Consider the following 25213-nt stretch of genomic DNA (forward strand, 5'->3'; position numbering starts at 1 on the left):
TGGGAACCAGAACTCTTTGTGATTAGGCTCCTCTCTTGTGAAACCAGCTTCCAATTTTTATTATGACACAGATGTTTACTTTTAACAAAAGGCCTAAAACCTTCCTTTTTGATAAATAAGTGCTTCCTGAGCTGTTCCTATTATGTTGCTCTTATAGGCTTAAACCGCCAGTGGGCACACTGACCAACTCTCCTCTTTGCTGTTTTCACTCTCCTTGTATGCATTATTTGCACCATTGCTGCCTCTTTTCTTTGATTTAGATCTTTGTCACTCTTTTTTTGTGTGTTTGTGTCTCTTTCCTGTCCTTTCAGGCCCCAGCTGGTTGAGTTTCTTCCTGAAAGAATAGAGTCCTTCCTCCCCACTGTTTTCCTGTGCTTACTCAGGATGGAGGGGTTCCATAATTTCCTTCGATGGTCAACTTTTTACAGTGATCTGCTGAAAGCGACTGCAGTGGATGTAATTAATAATTTCTTTTTTGTTGAAGGACTTTCTGATTTTTATCTTGAAAGGTGCTATATAAATAACGTTACACTTATTAAACTGCGTGTGATTGGATTTTCAAATCTGACCTTATATTCTTGAGATGATTTTGTTGTGATTTGAGTTGAATGTAATTGCATACTTTCTCTTCCGTTGAATCTGTCTATTTCGTTCCCTCTAGAAGGGTGTAAAGTCCACTCTGAGAAAAGAACATATAAGCAAACGTCGTAGAGTATCCTTCTGATATATAAAAAAATAGCTCAATTAAATTTGGTTATATTTTCCTCGCGCGTTTGAGCCTTGCGGCGCACGGTAGCAGTGATGTGGCTCAGGAAACTGCCTTCCACGTCAGAAGGAAGAAGCGGAGGGTCGAGACAGCGCACCACCGGGAGCTCTTCGGTCGTTTACACAGGTAAATACCTGCAGTTTGGCATTAAGAAGGCGATACATGTCACAGGTGGGCTAGACAGCTTATTTTTAGCCAACATTCGTGTTGTTTTTTGGTTTTTTGCTAACATATAAGACAATAAGCTAATGTTACCGTCCTCCATTTCATTACAATCCCGAACGAATGCTAAGCTGCTACTAGCTAACGGGGCTGACGGAGTCATGTATTTTAAATCCTAACAATAGTCTTATCAGCCGTGTAACTAACTAACTGAATAGTTTAAAGATGTGCGTTAATATTTCCCCCCATTCAGCTGTTTATTTTGTCGCAAAGAGGGCAAGTTGCACTTGTATAACTTTAGCTGCTTTTGCTAACAGCTGCTCAATTGCTTTGCATCGCCTTACATTGTCATAGCAGCAACGGTAAAATTATTGTTCATCAAAACATAAAAATAAAGACATATATATTGTAATTGTGCCAGATTCTGCATTGCTAGCAATCTTTCATACGCAACCACTCGTAAACTGACCAGGTGTAACACAATAACATCACATGGGTACAGATAAAAACATACAAAAGTGAAGTAAAGAAAACATGAGCATATACACTAAGATTAATTGGGATATCCCATCAGGTGCTGTTTAATATCAGCCTTAAAGATAGCATGAATAAACATCCTTAATCGATGGAAAACGTGTTTAACTGACGACACAGTTTGTCCAAATGTTTTGTGTATGTGGCACATCCGTCACCTTTAGTAATGGTCCTGGTACCAAGGCCACATCCAGTGCTTCTGTACATGTTTTTAACTGCATATTAGAAAAAGGCCGCTTGTCCAGATCTTGTATCTGTGCAGTCCTCCAGAGTTACCTCTAGAAGTGTTTTTAGATATATCAGATGTATCCCTCAGGGTTCCATTCATCTTTGGACAACATTCACTGATCTTACAAATCACAGAAGCATCATATGGAGCAACATTAAGCAAAGCCCAACTATAATTCATTTACTCCTGACCTGTATTTTATATTACATTTTTCAACTAATGGTTTTAATTTAAGCAGCTTTACAGGTTAATAGTAGATTCTAGAGCAATGCTTGGCACAGGATCTGGGCCAAGGTCACTTTGACATGTCAAATGGGAAAGTTTGGGATCGCACAAAAAACCTCAGATAAAGTGAACTCTCCTTGTTTCAAGTAAAGAACATAAACCGTTGAACCTGTCCCTCACAGCTCTTTTGAAAAGCATATTCAAGATTAACTTATGATGACTTTAGGCCAGTGAATGTTTTGGTATTACAAGTTTGATTAGATTCGGATTGTTGTGATGATGTTCAGTTTAATATATATTCTTGCTTACAATTTATTAGATTGAAATATTTTGCAAAACAAACAAGTGTTGCTGCTCTATGATAATTTAATCACTGATTGCAACTCAACCATAGCAGCAACTTAGTGCCTCCTAAACAGCTTAAAAGCATAATTAGGACCAGACCCTAAAAAAATAGGTTACAGTCAGGGAACCCTGCCAGACTGGAAATAGAAACCTAAAAAAAAGAATATAAATCATTTATTTTCATTATTAATTTTTTTTTACTTTAGATCTGTTGTTTTAAATGTATGCATAACATGATATTCCTACACTCATATTTTTGATGACATTTGGTGGAGCTGTGCTGTTTGTTTTTTGGTTTCCATTTGTGTTTTGTCTTTATAACCCTATTGCACTACAAAGCTTTTTGTTCCATTTAATGTATTTTAACAGTCATTCTTAAAAGTAAAAAGACTATTTAGGAAATAGTTATTTAACTATAAATGATTATTTGAAATGTTAGTTATCTAATATGTAATCTCTTCCAGGAACCATTGCAGTTCCAAGAATGCGGTTGTGGAAATGTTATGTTGTCATCTCAATCCATGGCAATTTAATTAACAGTTCTTGACAGTATTGGTTTTCCATGCCTTTCATTTCCCAGCTGCTGCTGTATACAACTACACAATCTTTTACTCTGTATTATTATTGGTCTTTTATATTTATGTTTTATTTCTTTGTTCAGACTTTAGTCAATTAGTGTTGATGCCTTTTTTTGTAATGTAAGGATCATTCATGGCACTTATGACACTGTTTGACTGTTTTCTTTATATTTTACTGATCTTTCTGTTGTTTCTCTTTCATATAGGCATCTAATAGACCGCTCCATCCACGGGGATTCTTCTAAAAGGCCTTCAAACCCCAGCAGCAAAATGACGGCTGCAGAAAATGTTTGTTACACTTTGATCAATGTTGCCTCTGACTCGGAGCCCCCTTCTGAAGTCAGCTTAAAAATAGATTTAGGTAAACCTTTTTATTATGGCCTTCCTAACCTGTGCTATGGAAGATAGGCCCTAATTTGCCTATAGTAAATAAAAACAGACTATTTAAGTCTATGTATTTAATAATTTTTTAAGTAGCTTGTTTATATAATCTGATGTTAAGATGAAGTGGGTAATATGAACATCATTTCTCTTTTAGAAAAGGGAGAGATCAAAGCAAAAACCGAAGCCCTGAAGAAGGTCATCATCATGATCCTGAATGGTGAGAAGTTGCCTGGACTGCTGATGACCATTATTCGCTTTGTGCTGCCACTTCAAGACCACACCATAAAAAAGCTGCTGCTGGTTTTCTGGGAGATTGTTCCCAAAACAACTCCAGATGGCAAGCTGCTTCAGGAAATGATCCTGGTCTGTGATGCTTACAGGAAGGTGAGCTCACTGTGATCTTAATCCTCATTTTTCATAAAGATTTGGTGTCATATCAAGATAACATCTGGATTCCAGTAGTTTAACAGTTTTGTGACTCGCTGGATTCAAACCTTAAACCTTAAAGATTTTGGCTCAGTTGTTCCCTACTCAAAGATATATAGTTTATCTCAGGTATTGAACTAAAATTAGCTGAAATTATTTTATTTAATAAACAATTAATATTTTTAATATTATGCTTGGAGCATTTTGCTTTGGTTCTCTGTGCATTTAAAACATGAAAGCATAAATTAACAGTAATCATTTAAAGAATTTCTTTTAATTTCAGGACCTGCAGCATCCCAATGAGTTCATCCGTGGCTCCACTCTCCGTTTCCTGTGCAAGCTGAAGGAGTCTGAGCTTCTTGAGCCTCTAATGCCGGCTATCCGGGCCTGCTTGGAGCACCGTCATAGTTACGTCCGCCGAAATGCTGTCCTGGCCATTTATACCATCTATAGGTACCAACAGTGGGATATCTTGTTGCCCTTTCCATATGTTATTATCTATTGTTTATTTGTGAGTAATTAACTACTTTGTGTATTTTAGGAACTTTGAACATCTCATCCCAGACGCTCCAGAGTTGATCCATGATTTTCTTGTCAATGAAAAAGATGCCAGCTGTAAGAGAAATGCTTTCATGATGCTGATTCATGCAGATCAGGTTTGAAGCATGTTAGCACACAGTCCTTTTACAGCAGGTTCTAGTGTTTATGCAGACCTAAGCTACATCATCGCTCCCCACAGGATCGAGCTCTGGATTACCTCAGCACATGTATTGATCAAGTTCACACTTTTGGTGACATCCTGCAGCTGGTCATTGTGGAGCTGATTTACAAGGTAGGTCCAGAGGCCGGTTTATCTAATTTTGGTTCTGAGAAAAACCAGCTTGTAGTAGAAAAATAACTATTTGAGCGTATGCTGTTCCGTGTGCTAGGTTTGCCATGCTAACCCATCGGAGCGGGCCCGTTTTATCCGTTGCATCTACAACTTGCTGCAGTCTTCTAGCCCAGCTGTTAAGTATGAAGCTGCTGGGACTCTTGTAACTCTCTCCAGTGCTCCCACAGCCATTAAGGTACGTCCTTAACCTTTTACCTATGTAACTTTAGTAAACCAAATACAGTTAATACACTGCTGAATCATACTGGAGGTGCTTTTGAATTTTACATAATTTGTGTTTTGCTGGACTCCAGGCTGCTGCACAGTGTTACATTGATTTGATCATTAAGGAGAGCGACAACAATGTCAAACTGATTGTTCTCGATCGTCTGATTGAACTGAAGGATCATCCAACTCACGAGCGCGTACTTCAGGTAGGGTGATTTATGGATGATTTTTCTTCTAAAATTTTGTTCTAAAATTCAAAATATTTGTAGTTACATGAGGTGGTTTAATTTGTTTGGATATTTCTTTTTTAAATCCAGGACCTTGTAATGGACATCCTGCGTGTTCTCACCACTCCTGACCTGGAAGTCAGAAAGAAGACCTTACAGCTGGCTCTGGACCTTGTCTCATCTCGTAATGTGGAGGAGGTCTGTGTTTAAAAAGTGTAATTTATTTATTTATTTATTTTTTTTGTATTTGGAAAGCTATGTATTTACATGAAACCACATATTCCATTTTTATAATATATACGATTGTCGTCAACAGTCATATAAATAGATATATATATATATATATATATATATATATAACTTACAAGTACAGGGTTTGTCCCAATATCTTGATTAGTCCAAATGGTAGAGATAGGAACTATATACAACATAATGTGGGGAGCATATCATAGGAAACAGCGTTAAAGTTTTCACCGGTCAGGAGAGGGATTCATGACAAAAGGTTATAGAAACCCAGCTGTAAGCGGGGTTACATACTTTATCCATTTGTTCCATATTTAGTCAAACTTGTCTCTTTGGATATTGAGGGTATAGGTTGGCTTTTCCAACTTAAATATTTCCAGGGTAACATCCAACCAACCATCCAATGTAGCTGGATTGAACCATTTCCTAGTAATATTTTTCTTGGTCGCCACTAAAAGGATTTGCAATAGTTTCCTGTCAGCTTTCTGTTCCAGAACAGCAACATCAGAAAGGTAAAGAGTCACAAAATTAAACGTTATTTCAATTCCAAAGACTTGGTTTAAGATTTTGTGAATGTTTCTCCAATAAGTGGCCAGTCTAGGATACCCCCCAAACCAGTGATAATAATTGACTTCTGCAGGACCACACTGCCTCCAGCATCATAATGCCCCATTCTTACATTTGTTCTGGGCTGGAGTCCTAAGATACATCACCAAGTTTTTCCAGCAGTGCTCTCTCCAGAACGAGCAACTAGTTGAAGACCTTTGGGTTCTCCAAATATGCTGTCAACTTTCTTCTAAAATAACACCTACTGCCTCATGTTTCCAATCTTGTTTTATATAGTGTATTGTCTTTATCAGCTGTAAACAAAGCGGTATAAATTTTCGAAATCAATTTATTTGACTTTGACCTGTTTGCTGATTCTAAAATCTTGTAAAATTCTGTGTCAGCTGCAGATAGTCCTGTAATTTTGCAATTAGCAGTGAAGTTGTTACGTACCTGTCGATATCTAAAAAAGTCCTATTTCCTTAAGCCATATCTATTTTGCTTAACCTGGAAACTTTGAAAGATGTTCTTTTCTGTGAATGAGAGGTAGGTTTTAAAGCCCTTTTTTAATCCAGGATTGTTGTTTGTTTTTTCACTGGCAGATAGAAGCTGGGCTGTTTTGCAAATATTGTGACATCTCTGTGTTTTTTAGTTGGTGATTGTTCTGAAGAAGGAGGTGATTAAAACGAACAATGTAACAGAACACGAAGACACTGATAAGTACAGACAGCTCCTGGTTCGCACTCTCCACTCGTGCAGCGTGCGCTTCCCTGACATGGCAGCTAACGTCATACCTGTGGTGAGTGTCTTATCTTTGCACCATGAGAAAATCCTCTCTGAAATGTATTTCATGTATATAATTAGTTTAACAGACACCCAAATGAAGGTTTTTGTTTGATGCTTTAACTCCCAGCTGATGGAATTCCTGAGTGACACTAATGAGGCAGCTGCTGCTGATGTGCTGGAGTTTGTGAGGGAGGCCATCCAGAGGTTTGACAACTTAAGACCTCTGATCATTGAGAAGATGCTGGAAGTGTTTCATGCCATCAAAACTGTCAAGTAAGGCTCCAGAAATACATTTATTGGTCTACTATGTGGAGCCTTGATTAATTGTTTCATCATCTGATTGTTACAAAAGGCGGGTCAGATAACTTGTTTTATAGAAATTCATTTCACAGAGGGATTTATTTTAAGCTTTTTATTTATGATAATTATGGCTTACAGCTGATGAAACTCTGCTTTTCAGCGATTAGAATATTAAAAGATCAATAAGAATGTATTTTTAATACAGAAATGTTGACATGGCTAATAATAAAATCATGGGGAAGACTGCTGACTTGACAGTTGTCCAGCATGCCACGCCGAGTTGATGCAGTAATTCATGTAAAATGAGCCCCAACCAAGCCCAGAGTATATACACTGCTCAAAAAAATAAAGGGAACACTTAAACAACACAATATAACTCCAAGTAAATCAAACTTCTGTGAAATCAAACTGTCCACTCAGGAAGCAACACTGATTGACGATCAATTTCACATGATGTTGTGTAAATGGAATAGACAACAGGGGGAAATCTTTGGTGATTAGCAAGACACACTTAATAAAGGAGTGGTTCTGCAGGTGGGGACCACAGACCACTTCTCAGTACCTATGCTTTCTGGCTGATGTTTTGTTCACTTTTGAATGTTGGTGGTGCTTTCACACTCGTGGTAGCATGAGACGGACTCTACAACCCACACAAGTGGCTCAGGTAGTGCAGCTCATCCAGGATGGCACATCAATGCGAGCTGTGGCAAGAAGGTTTGCTGTGTCTGTCAGCGTAGTGTCCAGAGCCTGGAGGCGCTACCAGGAGACAGGCCAGTACACCAGGAGACATGGAGGAGGCCGTAGGAGGGCAACAACCCAGCAGCAGGACTGCTACCTCCACCTTTGTGCAAGGAGGAACAGGAGGAGCTCTGCCAGAGCCCTGCAAAATGACCTCCAGCAGGCCACAAATGTGCATGTATCTGTACAAACGGTTAGAAACCGACTCCATGAGGATGGTATGAAGGCCCGACGTCCACAAATGGGGGTTGTGCTCACAGTCCAACACCGTGCAGGACGCTTGGCATTTGCCAGAGAACACCAGGATCGGCAAATTCGCCACTGGCGCCCTGTGCTCTTCACAGATGAAAGCAGGTTCACACTGAGCACATGTGACAGACGTTACAGAGTCTGGAGACACTGTGGAGAGCGATCTGCTGCCTGCAACATCCTTCAGCATGACCGGTTTGGCAGTGGGTCAGTAATGGTGTGGTCGCCAGAGGTAGCCTGACTGCCATTAGGTACCGAAATGAGATCCTCAGACCCCTTGTGAGACCATATGCTGGTGCGGTTGGCCCTGGGTTCCTCCTAATGCAGGACAATGCTAGACCTCATGTGGCTGGAGTGTGTCAGCAGTTCCTGCAAGATGAAGACATTGAAGCTATGGACTGGCTGAATCCAATTGAGCACATCTGGGACATCATGTCTCGCTCCATCCACCAACGTCACGTTGCACCACAGACTGTACATGAGGTAGCGGATGCTTTGGTCCAGGTCTGGGAGGAGATCCCTCAGGAGACCATCCGCCGTCTCATCAGGATCATGCCCAGGCGTTGTAGGGAGGTCATACAGGCACGTGGAGGCCACACACAATACTGAGCCTCATTTTGACTTGTTTTAAGGTCATTACATCAAAGTTGGATCAGCCTGTAGTGTGTTTTTCCACTTTAATTTTGTGTGTGACTCCAAATCCAGGCCTCCATTGGTTAATAAATTTGATTTCCATTGATGATTTTTGTGTGATTTTGTTGTCAGCACATTCAACTTTGTACAGAACAAAGTATTCAATGAGAATATTTCATTCATTCAGATCTAAGATGTGTTATTTGAGTGTTCCCTTTATTTTTTTTGAGCAGTGTATTTAGCACAATACTTAAACCATATGGAAATTAACTGCTAATGACCATAGCTGTTCTCTAAGACTGCAGTTCAGAAACTGCTACTTTATGAAATTCAGTTCACACTTGTGTTGTTGAACAATTATTTAATCAACAGACCTGTTTTTTTTTTTTTCTGTTTTTAAGCAGGGGAGTTCACATCATCTGTGCAGCATTGTGAATGTTTGTGACCTTTGTCACCAATTCTTTGTTCCAGGATTTACAGGGGAGCACTTTGGATCTTAGGAGAATACTGTAGCACTAAGGAAGACATCCAGAATGTGATGACTGAAGTACGCAGGTCTCTGGGAGAGGTACGTTTGTTTATTGATATCTCTATGAGTTACTACCGATAGGATATGGTCTTTTTTTTTAGCTATATTAAAATTGACCTCGATGTTTGACATGTTACTTATTTGGACAGATCCCGATAGTAGAGAATGAGATAAAGAAAGAAGCAGGCGAGCTGAAGCCAGAGGATGAGGTAAGTGCAGCTCCAGCTCAGAAGTTGGTGACAGAGATGGGGACCTATGTGACACAGAGCGCCCTGAGCTCCTCCAGGCCTTCAAAGAAAGAAGAGGACAGGTAAAAAATGCACTCTGTAAATTAATTGTATCACAAGCTAACAATATTAATACAGATTTTTTTTTCAGGTTTTTTGAGTTTTCCATATATCTCAGTCAGTATCTTTTTTTCCCAGACCACCACTCCGAGGATTCCTTATGGATGGAGACTTCTTTGTGGGAGCTTCCTTGGCCACAACACTCACCAAATTGGCCCTGCGTTATGTTGCAATTGTTCAAGACAAAAAGAAACAAAATGTAATCAACTCTGCTTGTAAAGCCATTCATATCCCCCTTCAAATCCTCAGGTTGTTTCTCTAATCACCAACCTCTTTCTGTGAATCTTCAGTCGTTTGTTGCTGAAGCCATGCTGATCATGGTCACCGTGCTGCACCTGGGCAAGTCCTCCCTGCCCAAGAAGCCAATTACAGATGATGATGTGGAGCGCATCTCATTGTGCCTGAAGGTTCTGTCAGAATGCTCACCGCTTATGAATGACATTTTCAACAAGGAGTGCCGCAGATCCCTGTCGCATATGCTCACCGTCAGGCTGGAGGAGGAGAAGCTGTCACAGAAGGTAATGATGGTTGAGTCACTGGGCTGAACTCGGTATTTAATCTCCTCTCTATCATCAGCTGTGGGTGAAATCTAATTTTCCTGTTCTTGTTGTTATGCCAAGTCAACTTGATTTGTAATGGACATTTAAAAAAAGCAAAGACAGACCAACATGCTGCACATTAAACAGGTACAGAAATAAAGAAAAGAATAGAAAAAAACAAAAAAAAAAGAGTAAAATACAGGTAAAAGGATCAGTAGGAACACACAACGCAAATTATGAAAAGAAAGAAATTAATATCCTTATAATGCCAAGTAGAAGAGGAGGATTTTTAGTAGATTTAAACATGAATTTATGGTTACAGCAACATCTTTGTTTTGTTGAGGGATGGATTTTTTTTAGCTCAATATTCATTTGTTTTAAAATTAACATTTTACAATAACGAGTTATTTCAAGTGATTCACTTCTTATTAAGTCTTTGATAATATTACTAAATGAGAATGTATGATAGATATACAGGTGCTTCTCAAAATATTAGCATATTGTGATAAAGTTCATTATTTTCCATAATGTAATGATGAAAATTTAACATTCATATATTTTAGATTCATTGCACACTAACTGAAATATTTCAGGTCTTTTATTGTCTTAATACGGATGATTTTGGCATACAGCTCATGAAAACCCAAAATTCCTATCTCACAAAATTAGCATATTTCATCCGACCAATAAAAGAAAAGTGTTTTTAACACAAAAAACATCAACCTTCAAATAATCATGTACAGTTATGCACTCAATACTTGGTCGGGAATCCTTTTGCAGAAATGACTGCTTCAATGCGGCGTGGCATGGAGGCAATCAGCCTGTGGCACTGCTGAGGTCTTATGGAGGCCCAGGATGCTTCGATAGCGGCCTTTAGCTCATCCAGAGTGTTGGGTCTTGAGTCTCTCAACGTTCTCTTCACAATATCCCACAGATTCTCTATGGGGTTCAGGTCAGGAGAGTTGGCAGGCCAATTGAGCACAATGATACCATGGTCAGTAAACCATTTACCAGTGGTTTTGGCACTGTGAGCAGGTGCCAGGTCGTGCTGAAAAATGAAATCTTCATCTCCATAAAGCTTTTCAGCAGATGGAAGCATGAAGTGCTCCAAAATCTCCTGATAACTAGCTGCATTGACCCTGCCCTTGATAAAACACAGTGGACCAACACCAGCAGCTGACACGGCACCCCAGACCATCACTGACTGTGGGTACTTGACACTGGACTTCTGGCATTTTGGCATTTCCTTCTCCCCAGTCTTCCTCCAGACTCTGGCACCTTGATTTCCGAATGACATGCAGAATTTGCTTTCATCCGAAAAAAGTAGTTTGGACCACTGAGCAACAGTCCAGTGCTGCTTCTCTGTGGCCCAGGTCAGGCGCTTCTGCCGCTGTTTCTGGTTCAAAAGTGGCTTGACCTGGGGAATGCGGCACCTGTAGCCCATTTCCTGCACACGCCTGTGCACGGTGGCTCTGGATGTTTCTACTCCAGACTCAGTCCACTGCTTCTGCAGGTCCCCCAAAGTCTGGAATCGGCCCTTCTCCACAATCTTCCTCAGGGTCCGGTCACCTCTTCTCGTTGTGCAGCGTTTTCTGCCACACTTTTTCCTTCCCACAGACTTCCCACTGAGGAGCCTTGATACAGCACTCTGGGAACAGCCTATTCGTTCAGAAATGTCTTTCTGTGTCTTACCCTCTTGCTTGAGGGTGTCAATAGTGGCCTTCTGGACAGCAGTCAGGTCGGCAGTCTTACCCATGATTGGGGTTTTGAGTGATGAACCAGGCTGGGAGTTTTAAAGGCCTCAGGAATCTTTTGCAGGTGTTTAGAGTTAACTCGTTGATTCAGATGATTAGGTTCATAGCTCGTTTAGAGACCCTTTTAATGATATGCTAATTTTGTGAGATAGGAATTTTGGGTTTTCATGAGCTGTATGCCAAAATCATCCGTATTAAGAGAATAAAAGACCTGAAATATTTCAGTTAGTGTGCAATGAATCTAAAATATATGAATGTTAAATTTTCATCATGACATTATGAAAAATAATTAACTTTATCACAATATGCTAATATTTTGAGAAGGACCTGTAGATTGCATCAACATGTTGGGAGTTAAGACTGACAAAATAGGGTTGAAAATTTCTCCAGCTTTTACATGAATCGGAGAAAATAAGGTGGTGTCATTTTATACAGCCATGCTCTCGAATTAAACTCCTTCAGCAGGTCTGGTCACAAAATATGAGAATTTACAATCATTTTTTTCACAGGCTTTAATTGTAAACCAGATTTATTGACTTCTTAGTGACAAGAACATAATCACTGAAGCGTTTTCTGTTTATAACACAAAAGCAACATCTGTAACCAGTTTGTTTTAATATAATTCCTGGTTGCTAACTATAACAAAGCTCACACACTGTAGGATTGTTGTGATAGATGATAATATAGATTAATAGGAAGTAAGAAGTGATAAAAGCAGTATTTCAGCTATCATCATCCAAGTATCTGCTGCACCAGTCTAATGTTTGAACAAACACTTTGTGTAATTTTAGAGTATAACTGAAATGTTTGGACACATCTGCTAATTTAAGTAATGACAAAGTATTTTTAAGAGCTCCGATCATCATAGAAATAAAGATGAATCTCTAATGTGTTCTTTTCCTAATCACAGAAAGAATCCGAGAAACGAAACGTGACGGTGCAAGCGGACGACCCGATCTCCTTCATGCAGCTCACAGCCAAAAACGAGATGACCTCCAAGGAGGATCAGTTTCAGCTCAGCCTGCTGGCTGCCATGGGTAACACTCAGAGGAAGGAGGCTGCGGACCCGCTAGCTTCAAAACTCAACAAGGTAAGCTACCAAGCTCTGCAGAGCAGCATAAAGAGGGTAACAAAACATGCTACCAAGGCTAACCTATCTATTTATTTACCGCAGAGGGCTCTGTTGTTTTTGTACAATTTCTTTTAAAGACATTGTTTTAAAATTCATTAACTATTAACAGAACCTGCTCAAAATGAATGATTTGAAATATGTTTCAGTAGTTGCATCAAAAATGATGATTAAATGTATATTTGTCAAAACTAGGTGACCCAGCTGACTGGCTTCTCAGACCCAGTGTATGCTGAAGCCTATGTCCATGTTAACCAGTATGACATTGTGCTGGACGTGCTGGTGGTCAACCAAACAAGCGACACTCTTCAGAACTGCACTCTTGAGTTGGCCACTTTAGGTTTGTCTTCTTCATTTCCTTCTCAATGATTTTGTCTTCTGTCCCTGTGGTTTTATTCTAAGCTGAGCTTTTTATTTTATTCCTCAGGGGATCTCAAGTTGGTTGAAAAACCTTCACCTCTGACTCTGGCCCCTCATGATTTTGCAAACATTAAGGCTAATGTCAAGGTAGCCTCTACTGAGAATGGGATTATATTCGGCAACATTGGTAAGAGAGTAACATCAGAAAATTAATTTGCTTTTGCTGGTGTAATGTTTTTAATTTGTTTGGTACCTTTTTTTTCCAGTCTATGATGTGTCTGGAGCTGCTAGCGACAGGAACTGCGTTGTCCTTAGCGACATTCATATTGACATCATGGATTACATCCAGCCGGCCTCCTGCACAGATGCAGAGTTCAGACAGATGTGGGCGGAGTTTGAGTGGGAAAACAAGGTAAGCTTTGCTTTCCTGCTTCACCAGCTTCTGGAAATTTGATCAGTTTCTTTTATCCTATTTCATGTTATTTGCATTTAACAATTGCTAATATTTAAGAAATGTACAATGGTTTATGGTTTATAATCTGTTTTGTAGGTGACAGTAAACACCAACATCATTGATCTCAATGAATATCTACAGCATATCCTCAGGTCTACTAACATGAAGTGTTTGACACCTGAAAAGGTCAGTTACTATAAATATATAACTCATAACAGGCTTTTTGTCTGCTGCTGCACTGTGGGTTTTTTTGTCATTATTGATTTTAAAGGACATAATACTTTTTTTGGTTGTTTGTATTTTTACTTGCTAGTAATCTCTTCTATAATCACTGGTTCATCCCTTAGCTGTTCATTTTACATAATTATACTAATTTGTCATCTCAGAATAGTTTTTAGTACTAATTTTCTTCCCTGTTGTTTTATGAAATAAACCAGGCACTCTCTGGCTTTTGCGGCTTCATGGCTGCCAACCTGTATGCTCGCTCCATCTTTGGAGAAGATGCTCTGGCTAATGTCAGCATCGAGAAGCCCATCCACCTGGGGCCTGACGCACCCGTCAACGGACACATACGCATCCGGGCCAAAAGTCAGGTGGGTCCCAGCTGCCGGGCACAGAGTTGGTAAAAATCTGGGAACTAAAAGCTCAGCTGAATTTATTGGCCCTGAATGCTTACCATGTAGATGATTTATCTTAAAGATTATTATTAATGTAATAATTCAGTGTAGAAATGGGCACAAATAAGAAATTTAAGAATGTCCTACTTTTTTTTTTTAGGATTGTCTTTCATGTTCTTGTTCTGTCTGTGTTGTAATAAATCTTTTCTTTCCACAGGGAATGGCCCTGAGCCTTGGTGATAAGATCAACCTATCTCAAAAAAAGGCTAATATCTGATAAGACTGCTTTACTGTTATCATCTGTCTTACCACCTTTACATCTCCCTGATTAAGAAGCAAATACTGTCAGTAAATCTGCTGCTTTTGTCCCCTCTGTTCTTTTTTTAAATTTCTCTCTAAAAACTACATCTGTTTTCATTTCTCTGTCCTTGTTAATTTTCAATAAACATGTATATTGAAGTTAGAATCGCCTCTTATTAATTGTTTGTAACAGATTCCAGAGAATGGTCTGTTGCCTAAAGGTAGTAGTGCCCTTTAAGTGATGGGACTGTGTTTAGCTCCATAACTCCTGGTACTAATTAGAATTCCTCACATTCCTCTTGTGATATCTCACACAGCGTGAAACCAATTGGTATTTGTCCCATTGGTACCCCCACAGGGACTAAAATACATATGCAAGACATAAACTAAACTAGGAATCATATATTGCAGTTGCTTAGAATAAAATCAGTAATTGCAAGTTTTATTGTCATTGTGTTAATGAGATTGAGATGGCTTTTGCCCAGGTGTCAATGTTCCACTTGCCCTCCTGTTTATAATTCACGAGTAAAGGTACATTTCTGGGAGCCTGCCAGTCCATGGGGTCACAGCCTTGCGCATACAGTTGGGTTATCTGGAGAATCTGCCCCTCCAGGGGGTTGGATAAAGACAGCAAGGTTGCTTTGAGGTCAGAACTTCAGCTGGGAAAATAAACAGTGGGCCGCCTGGCAGCTCTGCAGCACTCCAGCCTCTGTGTTAAAAGATATAATTAGTGTATATGTCAGTCTTTATGGGTGAGTGTCACTTCAAGAAAGGCTGAACAAACTGCGTTGGTTTATTTAAAACAACTGTCTTTGAGAAATATTTTGCACTTTAAACTAGATTACTTATTCTTGACCAAAATAATTGCATTTTATTCTAATAAACCTCAGCATATATATATTTTAGATTTGTTAACCAAACGTTAAGTTATTTAAACACACGCTGGACATGCTCTTGCAACACTAACTGATTAAATATGAATTTGGCTAAAACAATGTTAGGACAGTGGCAGTCTCTCGACACTGGGTGGCGCTACAGTTATTACAGCAGAGGAATTGTTAAAGGTAGGCACATGATGTGTCATAATATGGCACATGGTTCTCTGACATACAAACTGCTTTTACACTGATGCAAAGTTTAGTCTTACATAACAGTTTCAGTCCTATATTCGAGGTGAATTTAGGTTACTGACGATGCTTTGAAGAGCAGCAGTACCACATACCTAAAAATAGACTTGAAAGCTGTTGTCTATTGGTTATGTGGTATGATGGTAACGCCTAAACATATCTGTTGTATTATATAGCTTTCAGTGACAAGCCATTTGTAAAAGCCTAGATATGTCTTAGCTTTAATGTTTCCTAAAAAATATTACTTATTTCGCAAATGGGTAATGTTTTTGCTGTACAAGGATCAGTAAATCTTTATTGTGCTTTTTCTTTTGTTCCTATCTTTTCAAACTATTTAAACAATGTGGTGCTACATATAATTGAGTAATACAAAATAACTGATTTTTAGACTCAGAATAATTGCTGAATTAAAAGTATTAGTTATCAATTTAAAAAGCAAATGACCCCAAAATAAAAAGTTATTTTTTATCCTTTTATTTCTCAATTTGCCCCCTTGAAATAATAAATTTCACTTCATATAAAGACAGTGCTCGCTGTCAAAGAAAAAAAAAATCCCGCACCCTCTTTTCCCAACACTGCTGTTTATAATTGGTCCTGCTAAACACATTGGCAATTTTCATTTTTACTTTTCTGACAGGAAAATGTACCGCTTTTTTTTTTTTTTTTTTACATTGTTGGTTAGTGAATAAAACGATTAAGTAAAAATTAGTTCAAACAAGAACGCCTTAAAGCTTTATCCCTACAGGAAATCTACAATCCTCTGGTCACAGATAAATGAAACTTGGCATGTTGACCAAGCACACAAAATAAAGATCATGGGATGAAACTGTTTGTCGACTTATGAGCAGCTTCTTGATCGGTATATAAGTTTATTTTTGTGAATATTTTCCTTTAATATCAGGGCAACAAACCTGTTGCAGTTTAGCATTTCAACCTTCATCGTGACCCAGAGTTGAAGCTACCATTCCAGCTAAAATGTATTCATTACAGGTTTTCAAAGGTCAATCCCTGTCTCACTCCAAGCTCTGCTCCAAAGTTGTCAACTCGGATTTTATATTGCTTTATATTTAAATAAATGATTAATGCAGAGTAAGGAAGAAAAAAAAACAAAAACGTGTTTAGGGACATGAATATGACTGCTGGGCGCATGATATTAGGACAGGGCTGCAGAGTGTTTGAGCGTGTCAGAGGGAGTCTCCAGTGCCCCTGGCGGCAGACATTGGTATTGGACTGTACGATTACTCCCAGTTTCGGACCCACGTCTTGAACATCGCAGTGTTGTCGAGGCTGGGAAGCGGTCAGGCGTATGGACAGGCGGCCGTAACTCCTCCATCCTTCTCCCATCGTCACCCGAGCACTGAACGGACTACACTGACGAGTTATCCCAGCGCGGACCCGGGCCTGCCCCCTTGTCTGCGCTCCGGTGCCTCCACTGCAGGGCCTCGTCTTCTTCAGCTTTACTGGAGGAAAGTGGGTGTTTGCTGCTCACTGGTGTTTCGGCAGCAGCGGCGGCAGCGACGCGAAGTGTCCTCGATGGCTGGCTGGAAGGACGGCTCGGTGCAGGAGAAGTACCGTCTGGTCGTGGTCGGAGGCGGAGGCGTCGGGAAATCAGCCTTGACTATCCAGTTTATTCAGGTCAGTTGCGACAAAAGCGTCCCTTTTAAAAAAAAAAAAAAAAAGCCTTGGTTTTAAATTCCCAGCTTATCCGAAAAAACAAAAACAAAAAAAAAACAAAACACGATGAAATAACGGGGACAGAGATTGGGGGAGGCCAGTCACGGGATAACAGTGCATGGATACCGGGTCTGTTCTCTTCAGTACTTTACCGAGGCCTGAAACGGGTCAACGCGAAGATTTTAGAACCAGAGGGTAAGATCTAAACAGGGGAAGACGGCTGTCACTTTAAAGCGATGATTTCGGAGAACGCTTCTTCCACTTTGCAGTTCATATAGGCTCCATTGAGAAGAGAAAGAAAACAGGGTGTGCATGGCTCAGATGTCCTATATCTTTTTCTTTTATTTAATAGACGCAAAGAAGCAGATCATGAGTTCATGCTGCATTGTCCCAACTAGCGGATAACTTAAAATTTAAATGTGTCAAAGGGACACAGAAAGAAAAAAAAGTTATCCAAATAACAGTTTTTACAAGTTAAGTAGAATAAAACAAAATGATAACGGACTGCGTACTTCTATGTATTTTTTATAACCAAGAAAGTGCGTTAAATTCGTCCATCTTACGTTAAGTGTCGGCATGCTTGGCTGCGGTCTGGCTTCACTTCACTGCTGGTAGCCCAGGTTTGCTCTGCTTCTGCAGGGTTAGCCACATTTGGTCAAAAAGTTTTGGATGTGTTTCCATGGAGGGTATTGGGCCGAGAAACGGACCAAGCACCCACGTTTGGACCGAAAACGGACCAGCCTGTGGTGGATCTGAAGCTATGCAGATCGTGTCCAGTCTCATCTTCTGGGCCTGGACATGGATCACAGTATCTTTGCTGTTATTCATGCCATTCCTGGACAGTGTTGTCTTTCCCCCTCCCTAACTTCTCTGCTTGGCTGTATTTGGGCCAGTACGAAGCCCAAACCATGTTGGCTACCTGGAACAACACTGATCTGGGTTGAATGAGTAAAAGAGGCTGTGCAAAGTGTCCACTTAAGGATGATTAACTTTTGTTATCAGGTCCAGCCCTTCATGAGCTGCTGATTAACTTGTTTCCAGCCACCTCCAGTTTGCAAAAATAGTAAAGGATCGACATAGTTCAAGATTAAACTAACCTTACCCCCTAAAACTAGGTATTGGCCAATTACTGCTATTGAGATGTCCCAAGGTTTTAAAAAGTTATGGTTTCAAATTTGCTGAAATGTTCCATTATACAGTTCCTACAGTTTAAAGTTGCCACAATAAGTGGAGAGTTGTCTCTGCCCTTATTCTGTCCGTCTGCCCCTCGCCCACCTGTTGCTGCGCACTTCCAGCCAGCTGGCTGAATGAAGTTTTTTTTTTACACGTTTTGTTATGTACGGGAAAGCCAAATTCAGCTGTTTAAAAGTATTTCCAAAAATAAAACCAAAAACAAACTAACATGGACAGTTATGCTAAAGGAGCTCCAATATTCACTCTTATTAAGGTAACACAGTTTCAAAGCTACACCCGGCAAACTTATGAGTGGCATGCCTGTTATGCAGTGTAGTCCAGGCTCTCCCTAGGCAGATAGCCTGACTGATTTAGAGAAATGCACCAGTAAATCCGACAGAGATCAGAATCGACCATTGTTCTCTGGATCCACTATGATCAATGATCTAGCAAGTCAAATCTTGAAAAATATGAATCCTGATTGTCAAATCAATTTTATTTACATAGCACATATAAAAACAACTGGTGTTGATTAAAATGCTGCACACCAAAACAACAAACTTCAACAATAGTTAAAATTAATTAAAAAAAGATGAGATTCATTAAACAACTGTCACCCTTTTTGTCCATAAAGCTGCCCTTATTTTATTTTGATTCAAAACTACTACCTCCATAAGAGAACTTGTAGCGCATTTGGAAAAACTCTTGTTTTTCTCAGAAAATTCTGAATTGGCAGCTCTGGCACAAAAAAACAACTGGTTATCGTTACTGTCCAAGAAAAATCTGACTGATGCATCTCTACTAATCATCTGGCTAATATAAGCTTTTTATACTTGCTACTCTATAAAAAGCAGAATGCAAAAATATTAAATATTCAACCCAATAAGCACTTGAAAACTACAACTAAATTTAGAAGGTGGTTTTTTTCTATATTTTTGCTTAGATCTATGTATTGGAGATATAGAATAACAATAAAAAACAATTTAGATGACATTATTGTACCTTTAAATCAGTATAGGGTATCTGTTTAACAACAGTAGAATCTACTAAAACCTTTTTGAAATGAAAGTGACTATATTGCCTCAGACATTTTTGTTTTAAATTCCATTGTAAATGCTTTGATCCTGTGAAACCATGGTATCTCTACCCATGCCTACTTCAAATGCAATTACTTCATTGGTTTTATAGTCCCCCGCCTACCCACCCCTGGTTCAATTCCAGCACACTCCAGGTTCAGCCTGACTCACTTTGACCTTCCAGGTTTCCACAATAGACACTTAGGAGTGGACTCTTTTACAACTGGCCCACACACAAACTGCATGAAAGAGACGACAAGCGTTGCCTTTGCTTTGCATGTCTTTATCAGACCCTGCACCACAAACCCCTGCTTCGTTTGTCATTGTGTTACTGATGATGTTTCTCACTTTCAGTAGACTAGACAGCAGGCAGCTGCATGTCTCCACACTGACAATAGTGGGCTAGCACTCGTTTCAGGGTGGGGGGTTTGGGGTGGATGGTGGGGTGTTGAGGTTATGGGGGTGGGGTGTCTAATGAGGGTTCAAAAAGCTCATTAACTGCATACAAAGTCAAAAGCAATAGCTTTTTGCTATACTGACCTAAACTAGAGAATCATTTAACCCCGCACATGAGACATTTCTCTTGATCTAGCATCCTAATGTGGTAACATCATCTTCTCACTTGTGTAAAACTGCCTTGTGGCGTTACTTACAATCATCCCAGAAATGTCAGTGCTGGTCAAAGAATGGTACAAATAATATCTGTACTTAATATTGCACAGCAAGCATTAAAAACTCGGGAATCCTCTTAGGAGAGTTGACAGGCACAGGCACCAAGTTGAGAGCTCATTCTTGAATGGTATATCCCTGCTGGGTGAATGAGTTCAACATGACCTGTCCCAGTTTCCTCGATGATATAATAAACTGTTTAAAATGTGACTTTTGTGATATATGTAAGTAGGAAGTAGTGAAACACAATCAATTTTATTTTTTAGCTTAGTATGCATACCCTTCATGTTATTTTCCCTGTTTGTTTGCATGTCTTGATTCACATATCCCTGGTAGGAAAAGAGCCAGCATACACTTCTGATGTTTCTAGAAGTCGCCTGGCAGAGGCAGAGACATGACACATGGTTGTGAAGTCAAGGCTTTCACCAAAACTATGCAGAGTGCAGGGTTGTGAAGTTAGGGGGCATGGGGGGTCTGAGTCACCCTGGGTGGGTTTATGGTCACGGACCATGTGGAATTTGGCCCTTTGGCAAAGGAAGTCCCTGCTCTCAGGACCTCCTAGTTTTGTATGGAAAAACATGACCTGCTTCCTGAATCACACAAGTGAGTGTGTATATGCATGTGTGTATACTGGTAGTCTTGACAAAATATTCTGTAATATACCATGAGATGTACTTTCTTGTCATTATATATAAAAATACTTCATAAAAAGTCATGACATGAATTTTTGTTGCATGCTTACTGATCATCTGTGAAAGGAAGTGGAACATTGAGTATTTACCTAATTAAAACAGTATTGTGTTTTCCAAAACTGTTACAACTGCTTCCTTCCACCGGGGTACAAACAGCTGTATTAAAACGGATCAAATGTCACATTTCGCTGATTAGTTGAAACATTTGTTAATAATTCCATCCCCTGTTTACATGTGATCCCGCATTTGAATTTCATGTCAGAGGACATCAACATAACCTAAGTTTCCAAATAAACAAATACACAAGGTTGTGTAAAAATTGTTCAAAAATACCTGTTGATTACCTTTGAATCAAAGAACTGGTGTATCACTGCTAGAGTCAACACGGATCACAAAAAGTAATCAACCTGCTGCATGAAGCATTATGTGTGTTGGGCGACCTATGATGCGCTGCAGTGCACATCATATATGGTTTGATGTTAAGATTTATGCAGATAACAGTTACATTCGGAAATACTAGTAATCATGATACAAAATGTTCTTACTCTCATTTGGTCTATATGCTCTGTATATTTTCTGTTTAAGACCAATATTTATTTTCATGATCGGAAATTGTGATAGCATCAAAACGTTTGAGTGATTTTGCTGTAAAAATATTGTGATATGATGTTTTTGGGGGTGTCACCCACGCCTAAGGAATTTAATAAGCCTCTTATCCTAGATGTTTGTAGGAATTGTAGCTATAAAGTAATATTGAAATGTACCAATACCGCTAATCTGGAACTGATCGTTATAACCGAAATTAATCTCTTAAAAGTGTTTGAGATTGAGTGACATCTTGTGGCAGTGTTGTAGAATGCAACCAACTAAAACAAGAACGCATTTATTTGGTGAACAGATAGCTTTGGAAAAGTCAGTCTGTATTGATCAGATAGATGAGCATGGGTTAATAAAGCTCTACGGATGCAGTTCATAACCATTTTATGTTTGATCATACATTGTCCAAATAGCTGGTGAAAATGCTGCTACAGAAGGAGCTTATCCAGGTGAACCCTGCTCCCACAGTCTAAAATGACTTAAATATCCATTAATGTCTGTTTTAAATAAATAACTAAATAGGTCAGTCAGTCATTTTCTACCGCTTATTCCATAGTGGGTCACGGGGTAGCTGGTGCCTATCTCCAGCAGTCTATGGGCGGGAGGCGGGGTACACCCTGGACAGGTCGCCAGTCCATCGCAGGGCAACACACAAACAACCACGCACACACTCATTCATACACCTAAGGGCAATTTAGAGCTACCAATTAACCTAACAGGCATGTCTTTGGACTGTGGGAGGAAGCCGGAGTACCCGGTGAGAACCCACGCATGCACAGGGAGAACATGCAAACTCCATGCAGAAAGACCCCCGGTCGGGAATCGAACCCAGGACCTTCTTGCTGCAAGGCAACAGTGCTACCAACTGTGCCACCGTGCAGCCAATAATGTACCCTGCCTCTCGCCCATAGACTGCTGGAGATAGGCACCAGCTCCCCCGTGACCCACTATGGAATAAGCGGTAGAAAATGACTGACTGACTGAATAACTAAATATTTCTTAGAAATCTTATCTCTATCTTGACACTTGTTGGTGTTATTTTGATGCACTTCTGGTGTTTATAAATGTGCTATATAAATATATTTGACAATGAACATATGTCATCAGCTAATATTAAATGAACTTGAGGACAAACCAATATTTGATGCCAACTCTTAGCATCACTGTTTCTTAGCTCTTTGGTCACATTTTAGTCATTTGAGTGTCCTGAGGCGTGCAACGCTGCACTGATATTAAGGTTTCTGAGCAGAATTTCAGACAACCAAAAATGGACTGCTGCAGCTGGGATTGTCTTGGGATCGGAGGGTAAAATAGGATGTTGCTAGCAATAACAGGGTGGCAGGTCCCTCAAATCCCCAGCCTGCCTAATGCCAGGCGGTTGACTCAAGTTGAAATAGCATCTGAATGACTTAACATTGAGTCATATGACAAAGTTGTCGAATGCAGCATGTTGTATGTCGTGACGTCTGTGAGGGAGGAAACATCCAAAGTGGGGGGAAAAATGACTCACGCCGACCATGTGAAGACTGCATGTGGGGTTGTGTGTGTGCAGCGGTACTTTTTCATATATACCAGCAAAAATGGAGAACCAAATAAGCAGCTCAGTCCATTTAGAGTAACCAAAGAAGATGCTGACATGAGACGGCTCTATTATGAGACATCAGTGTGATCCCACTGCTGAGTAACAGCAGGATGTTTGTGTGCACACAGGCTCGCTATTAGTGCAGTGTCAGCCTTCGGCGGTGGGGATTAGAGCGAAACATCCTGCCTGATCATATCCAGACAGATCTGATTTTTCTTTTTTTTTAAACGTAGACTGGAGTTAAAGCTAAGGCACTAAGTGCATTTCTCTCCTTTGGACAGAACCACTTCATATGTATCTCTCCTTCTTGTTGAACAAAGTTGGAACTCATTAAAAAAAATCTGAAAATCACGGGTTATGAGGGCAGTTCTGGGGACGTGTGATGGCACGCAGTAATATTGGTGCTCGGACAAAAACGAAAAGATGTAGGCGGTTTCACAAAGCGTTGGCACCTTTCTTTTATTTATCCGCTTTATTTCTGATTGGTGCATGCTCATCTTCTCCAATGTCTTCCTTTTCTTTTAAACGCCGGACTGAAGCTCGTGATGTCTAAACTCTACAGTGTGGGTGGGTGTGCTAGTGTGAGAGTAGGTGATGAGAGGCCACTGTTTGTCTAGCTCTGTAGGAGGCTCATCTGTTGGTTTCTCACAGAGCAGAGGCACAGTTTGAGCAAATAAGCCCTTCAGCTGTCTTCACAACAAGCTTTAGAATCCACTAAGTGAAATATACATGTAAATATAGTAAGTGCAGATATTCTTTGAAGTTTTAGCCAAAAAAGAGATTTCTGTATGAATAGATTGAGACTTATAAAATGTTTAGTTTGCAGACAGTTTGTACATATGTAATATGCAGGTCCATCTCAGTAAGTTACAATCAGATTAAAAGTTAGTTAATTTTTATAGTTAAGTAAAATAAAATGAAACCTAAATCATATACATTCATTATGCACAGTTATTTTTTTCAAGCAATTCCTTCAGTTAATTATGGTTATCACAGCTTAGAGCCAATGAAAACCTAAAATTCAGTTAACAAAAGGAGTTTTAATTCAGACGTGTTTTGTTAAGACTGCTGACTTGACATTTGTCAAGCAGACAGTGATGGACACTCTCCACATGGGGGGTAAGACACAATAGATAATTTGCCAAAGAAGTTGGCTGTTCACAGTGCTGTATCCAAGCGCATTTATGGAAAGTTGAGTGAAAGGAAAAAGTGTGGTAGAAAAAAGCTGCATTCAAAAGGGATAACAGCCAGGGAAAACGGTAACCTTAAACATTCCTTCTGTTGAGCTGCTTCTGAACTACGGAGAAGTAGTGCTGAACTGTTGCTCAGTGGTCCAAACTCTTCTCTTCAGATGAAAGTACAGTACATTTTCCATTTCTTTTGGAAATCGAGGTCCCAGGATGTGGGTTCTTGATTATGTTTGTTTTTATTATGACATTTTATTATGACAAATGGCATCTTAGGCTACACTTTTATTAATGTGCATTAAGGGTGGTGAGACAGTGATCAAAATATAAGGAACACCTGTAGCCTTTTTTTGGTAGATGGGGTGTACAAAGGTGGCTGTCCAGTGGCTTCTAGCCAAGTTGGCTAAAAAAAACATTACTGACAAAGCCATCCAAAAGGCTTTTCTGCTAGATGCGAATTATACGGAATGCAAAATGCTAAAATAAGGTCAGAAATGCAGCAAAGACTCGTACTTCACGTACATAAGCTGCATTCATTTTTATGGCCATTTACATAAAATACAAGCTCATGCCAAAAGATGATAGAGGGTGCATCTTCAAATACAAACAAGGTTCAGAATTGATATGGGTTGCCTAAAGTCACAATACATGTTTTTACAGCATATTTAAATATGAGAAATCTATGAATGATGACTGAGAAGATTTATTCTTCAAAATTTTGAATTCTTGAACCCTTGCTATTGCTGTTTTTGCTTTATTTACATTAGGAAGTGGCTCCGGGTTAATTTGCCTCTTCCAATTCTTACCCTTATTTCACACCTATATACTTAACCATGGTGTTATAAGTGAAAAAAAAAATTTAGTTAAATACTGTTTGTTGAAATATTGAGAACAAAATCCATAAAATACTCAGATCTCAGGTATTTGTGATGTTGGC

At 39.6% G+C, this 25213-nt stretch overlaps 2 protein-coding genes across 2 annotated transcripts in view; both read left to right on the forward strand.

Annotated features, from left to right (window-relative positions):
* The first annotated feature begins 764 nt into the window (after positions 1–764).
* Positions 765–14662, forward strand: copb1 (COPI coat complex subunit beta 1). Its single transcript, XM_047363022.1, has 22 exons — positions 765–892; positions 3046–3200; positions 3378–3607; positions 3933–4102; positions 4191–4305; positions 4389–4481; positions 4579–4716; positions 4835–4954; positions 5066–5173; positions 6417–6563; positions 6678–6823; positions 8942–9038; positions 9149–9309; positions 9425–9545; positions 9637–9864; positions 12550–12729; positions 12964–13108; positions 13196–13315; positions 13395–13540; positions 13679–13768; positions 14020–14175; positions 14417–14662. The coding sequence occupies exons 2-22, from the start codon at positions 3110–3112 to the stop codon at positions 14474–14476; spliced, it is 2862 nt and encodes a 953-aa protein (XP_047218978.1). The 5' UTR covers positions 765–892; positions 3046–3109; the 3' UTR covers positions 14477–14662.
* A 1496-nt stretch (positions 14663–16158) lies between these two features.
* Positions 16159–25213, forward strand: part of rras2 (RAS related 2) — a 40301-nt gene continuing 31246 nt past the window's right edge. Inside the window, exon 1 of the mRNA XM_047363023.1 lies at positions 16159–17261. Within this exon, the coding sequence (XP_047218979.1) occupies positions 17160–17261 (102 nt within the window). The 5' untranslated portion in view covers positions 16159–17159. The remainder of the gene's footprint in view (positions 17262–25213) is intronic.

This window comes from Girardinichthys multiradiatus, chromosome 4 (assembly GCF_021462225.1).
Source record: "Girardinichthys multiradiatus isolate DD_20200921_A chromosome 4, DD_fGirMul_XY1, whole genome shotgun sequence".
Lineage (NCBI taxonomy): Eukaryota > Metazoa > Chordata > Actinopteri > Cyprinodontiformes > Goodeidae > Girardinichthys > Girardinichthys multiradiatus.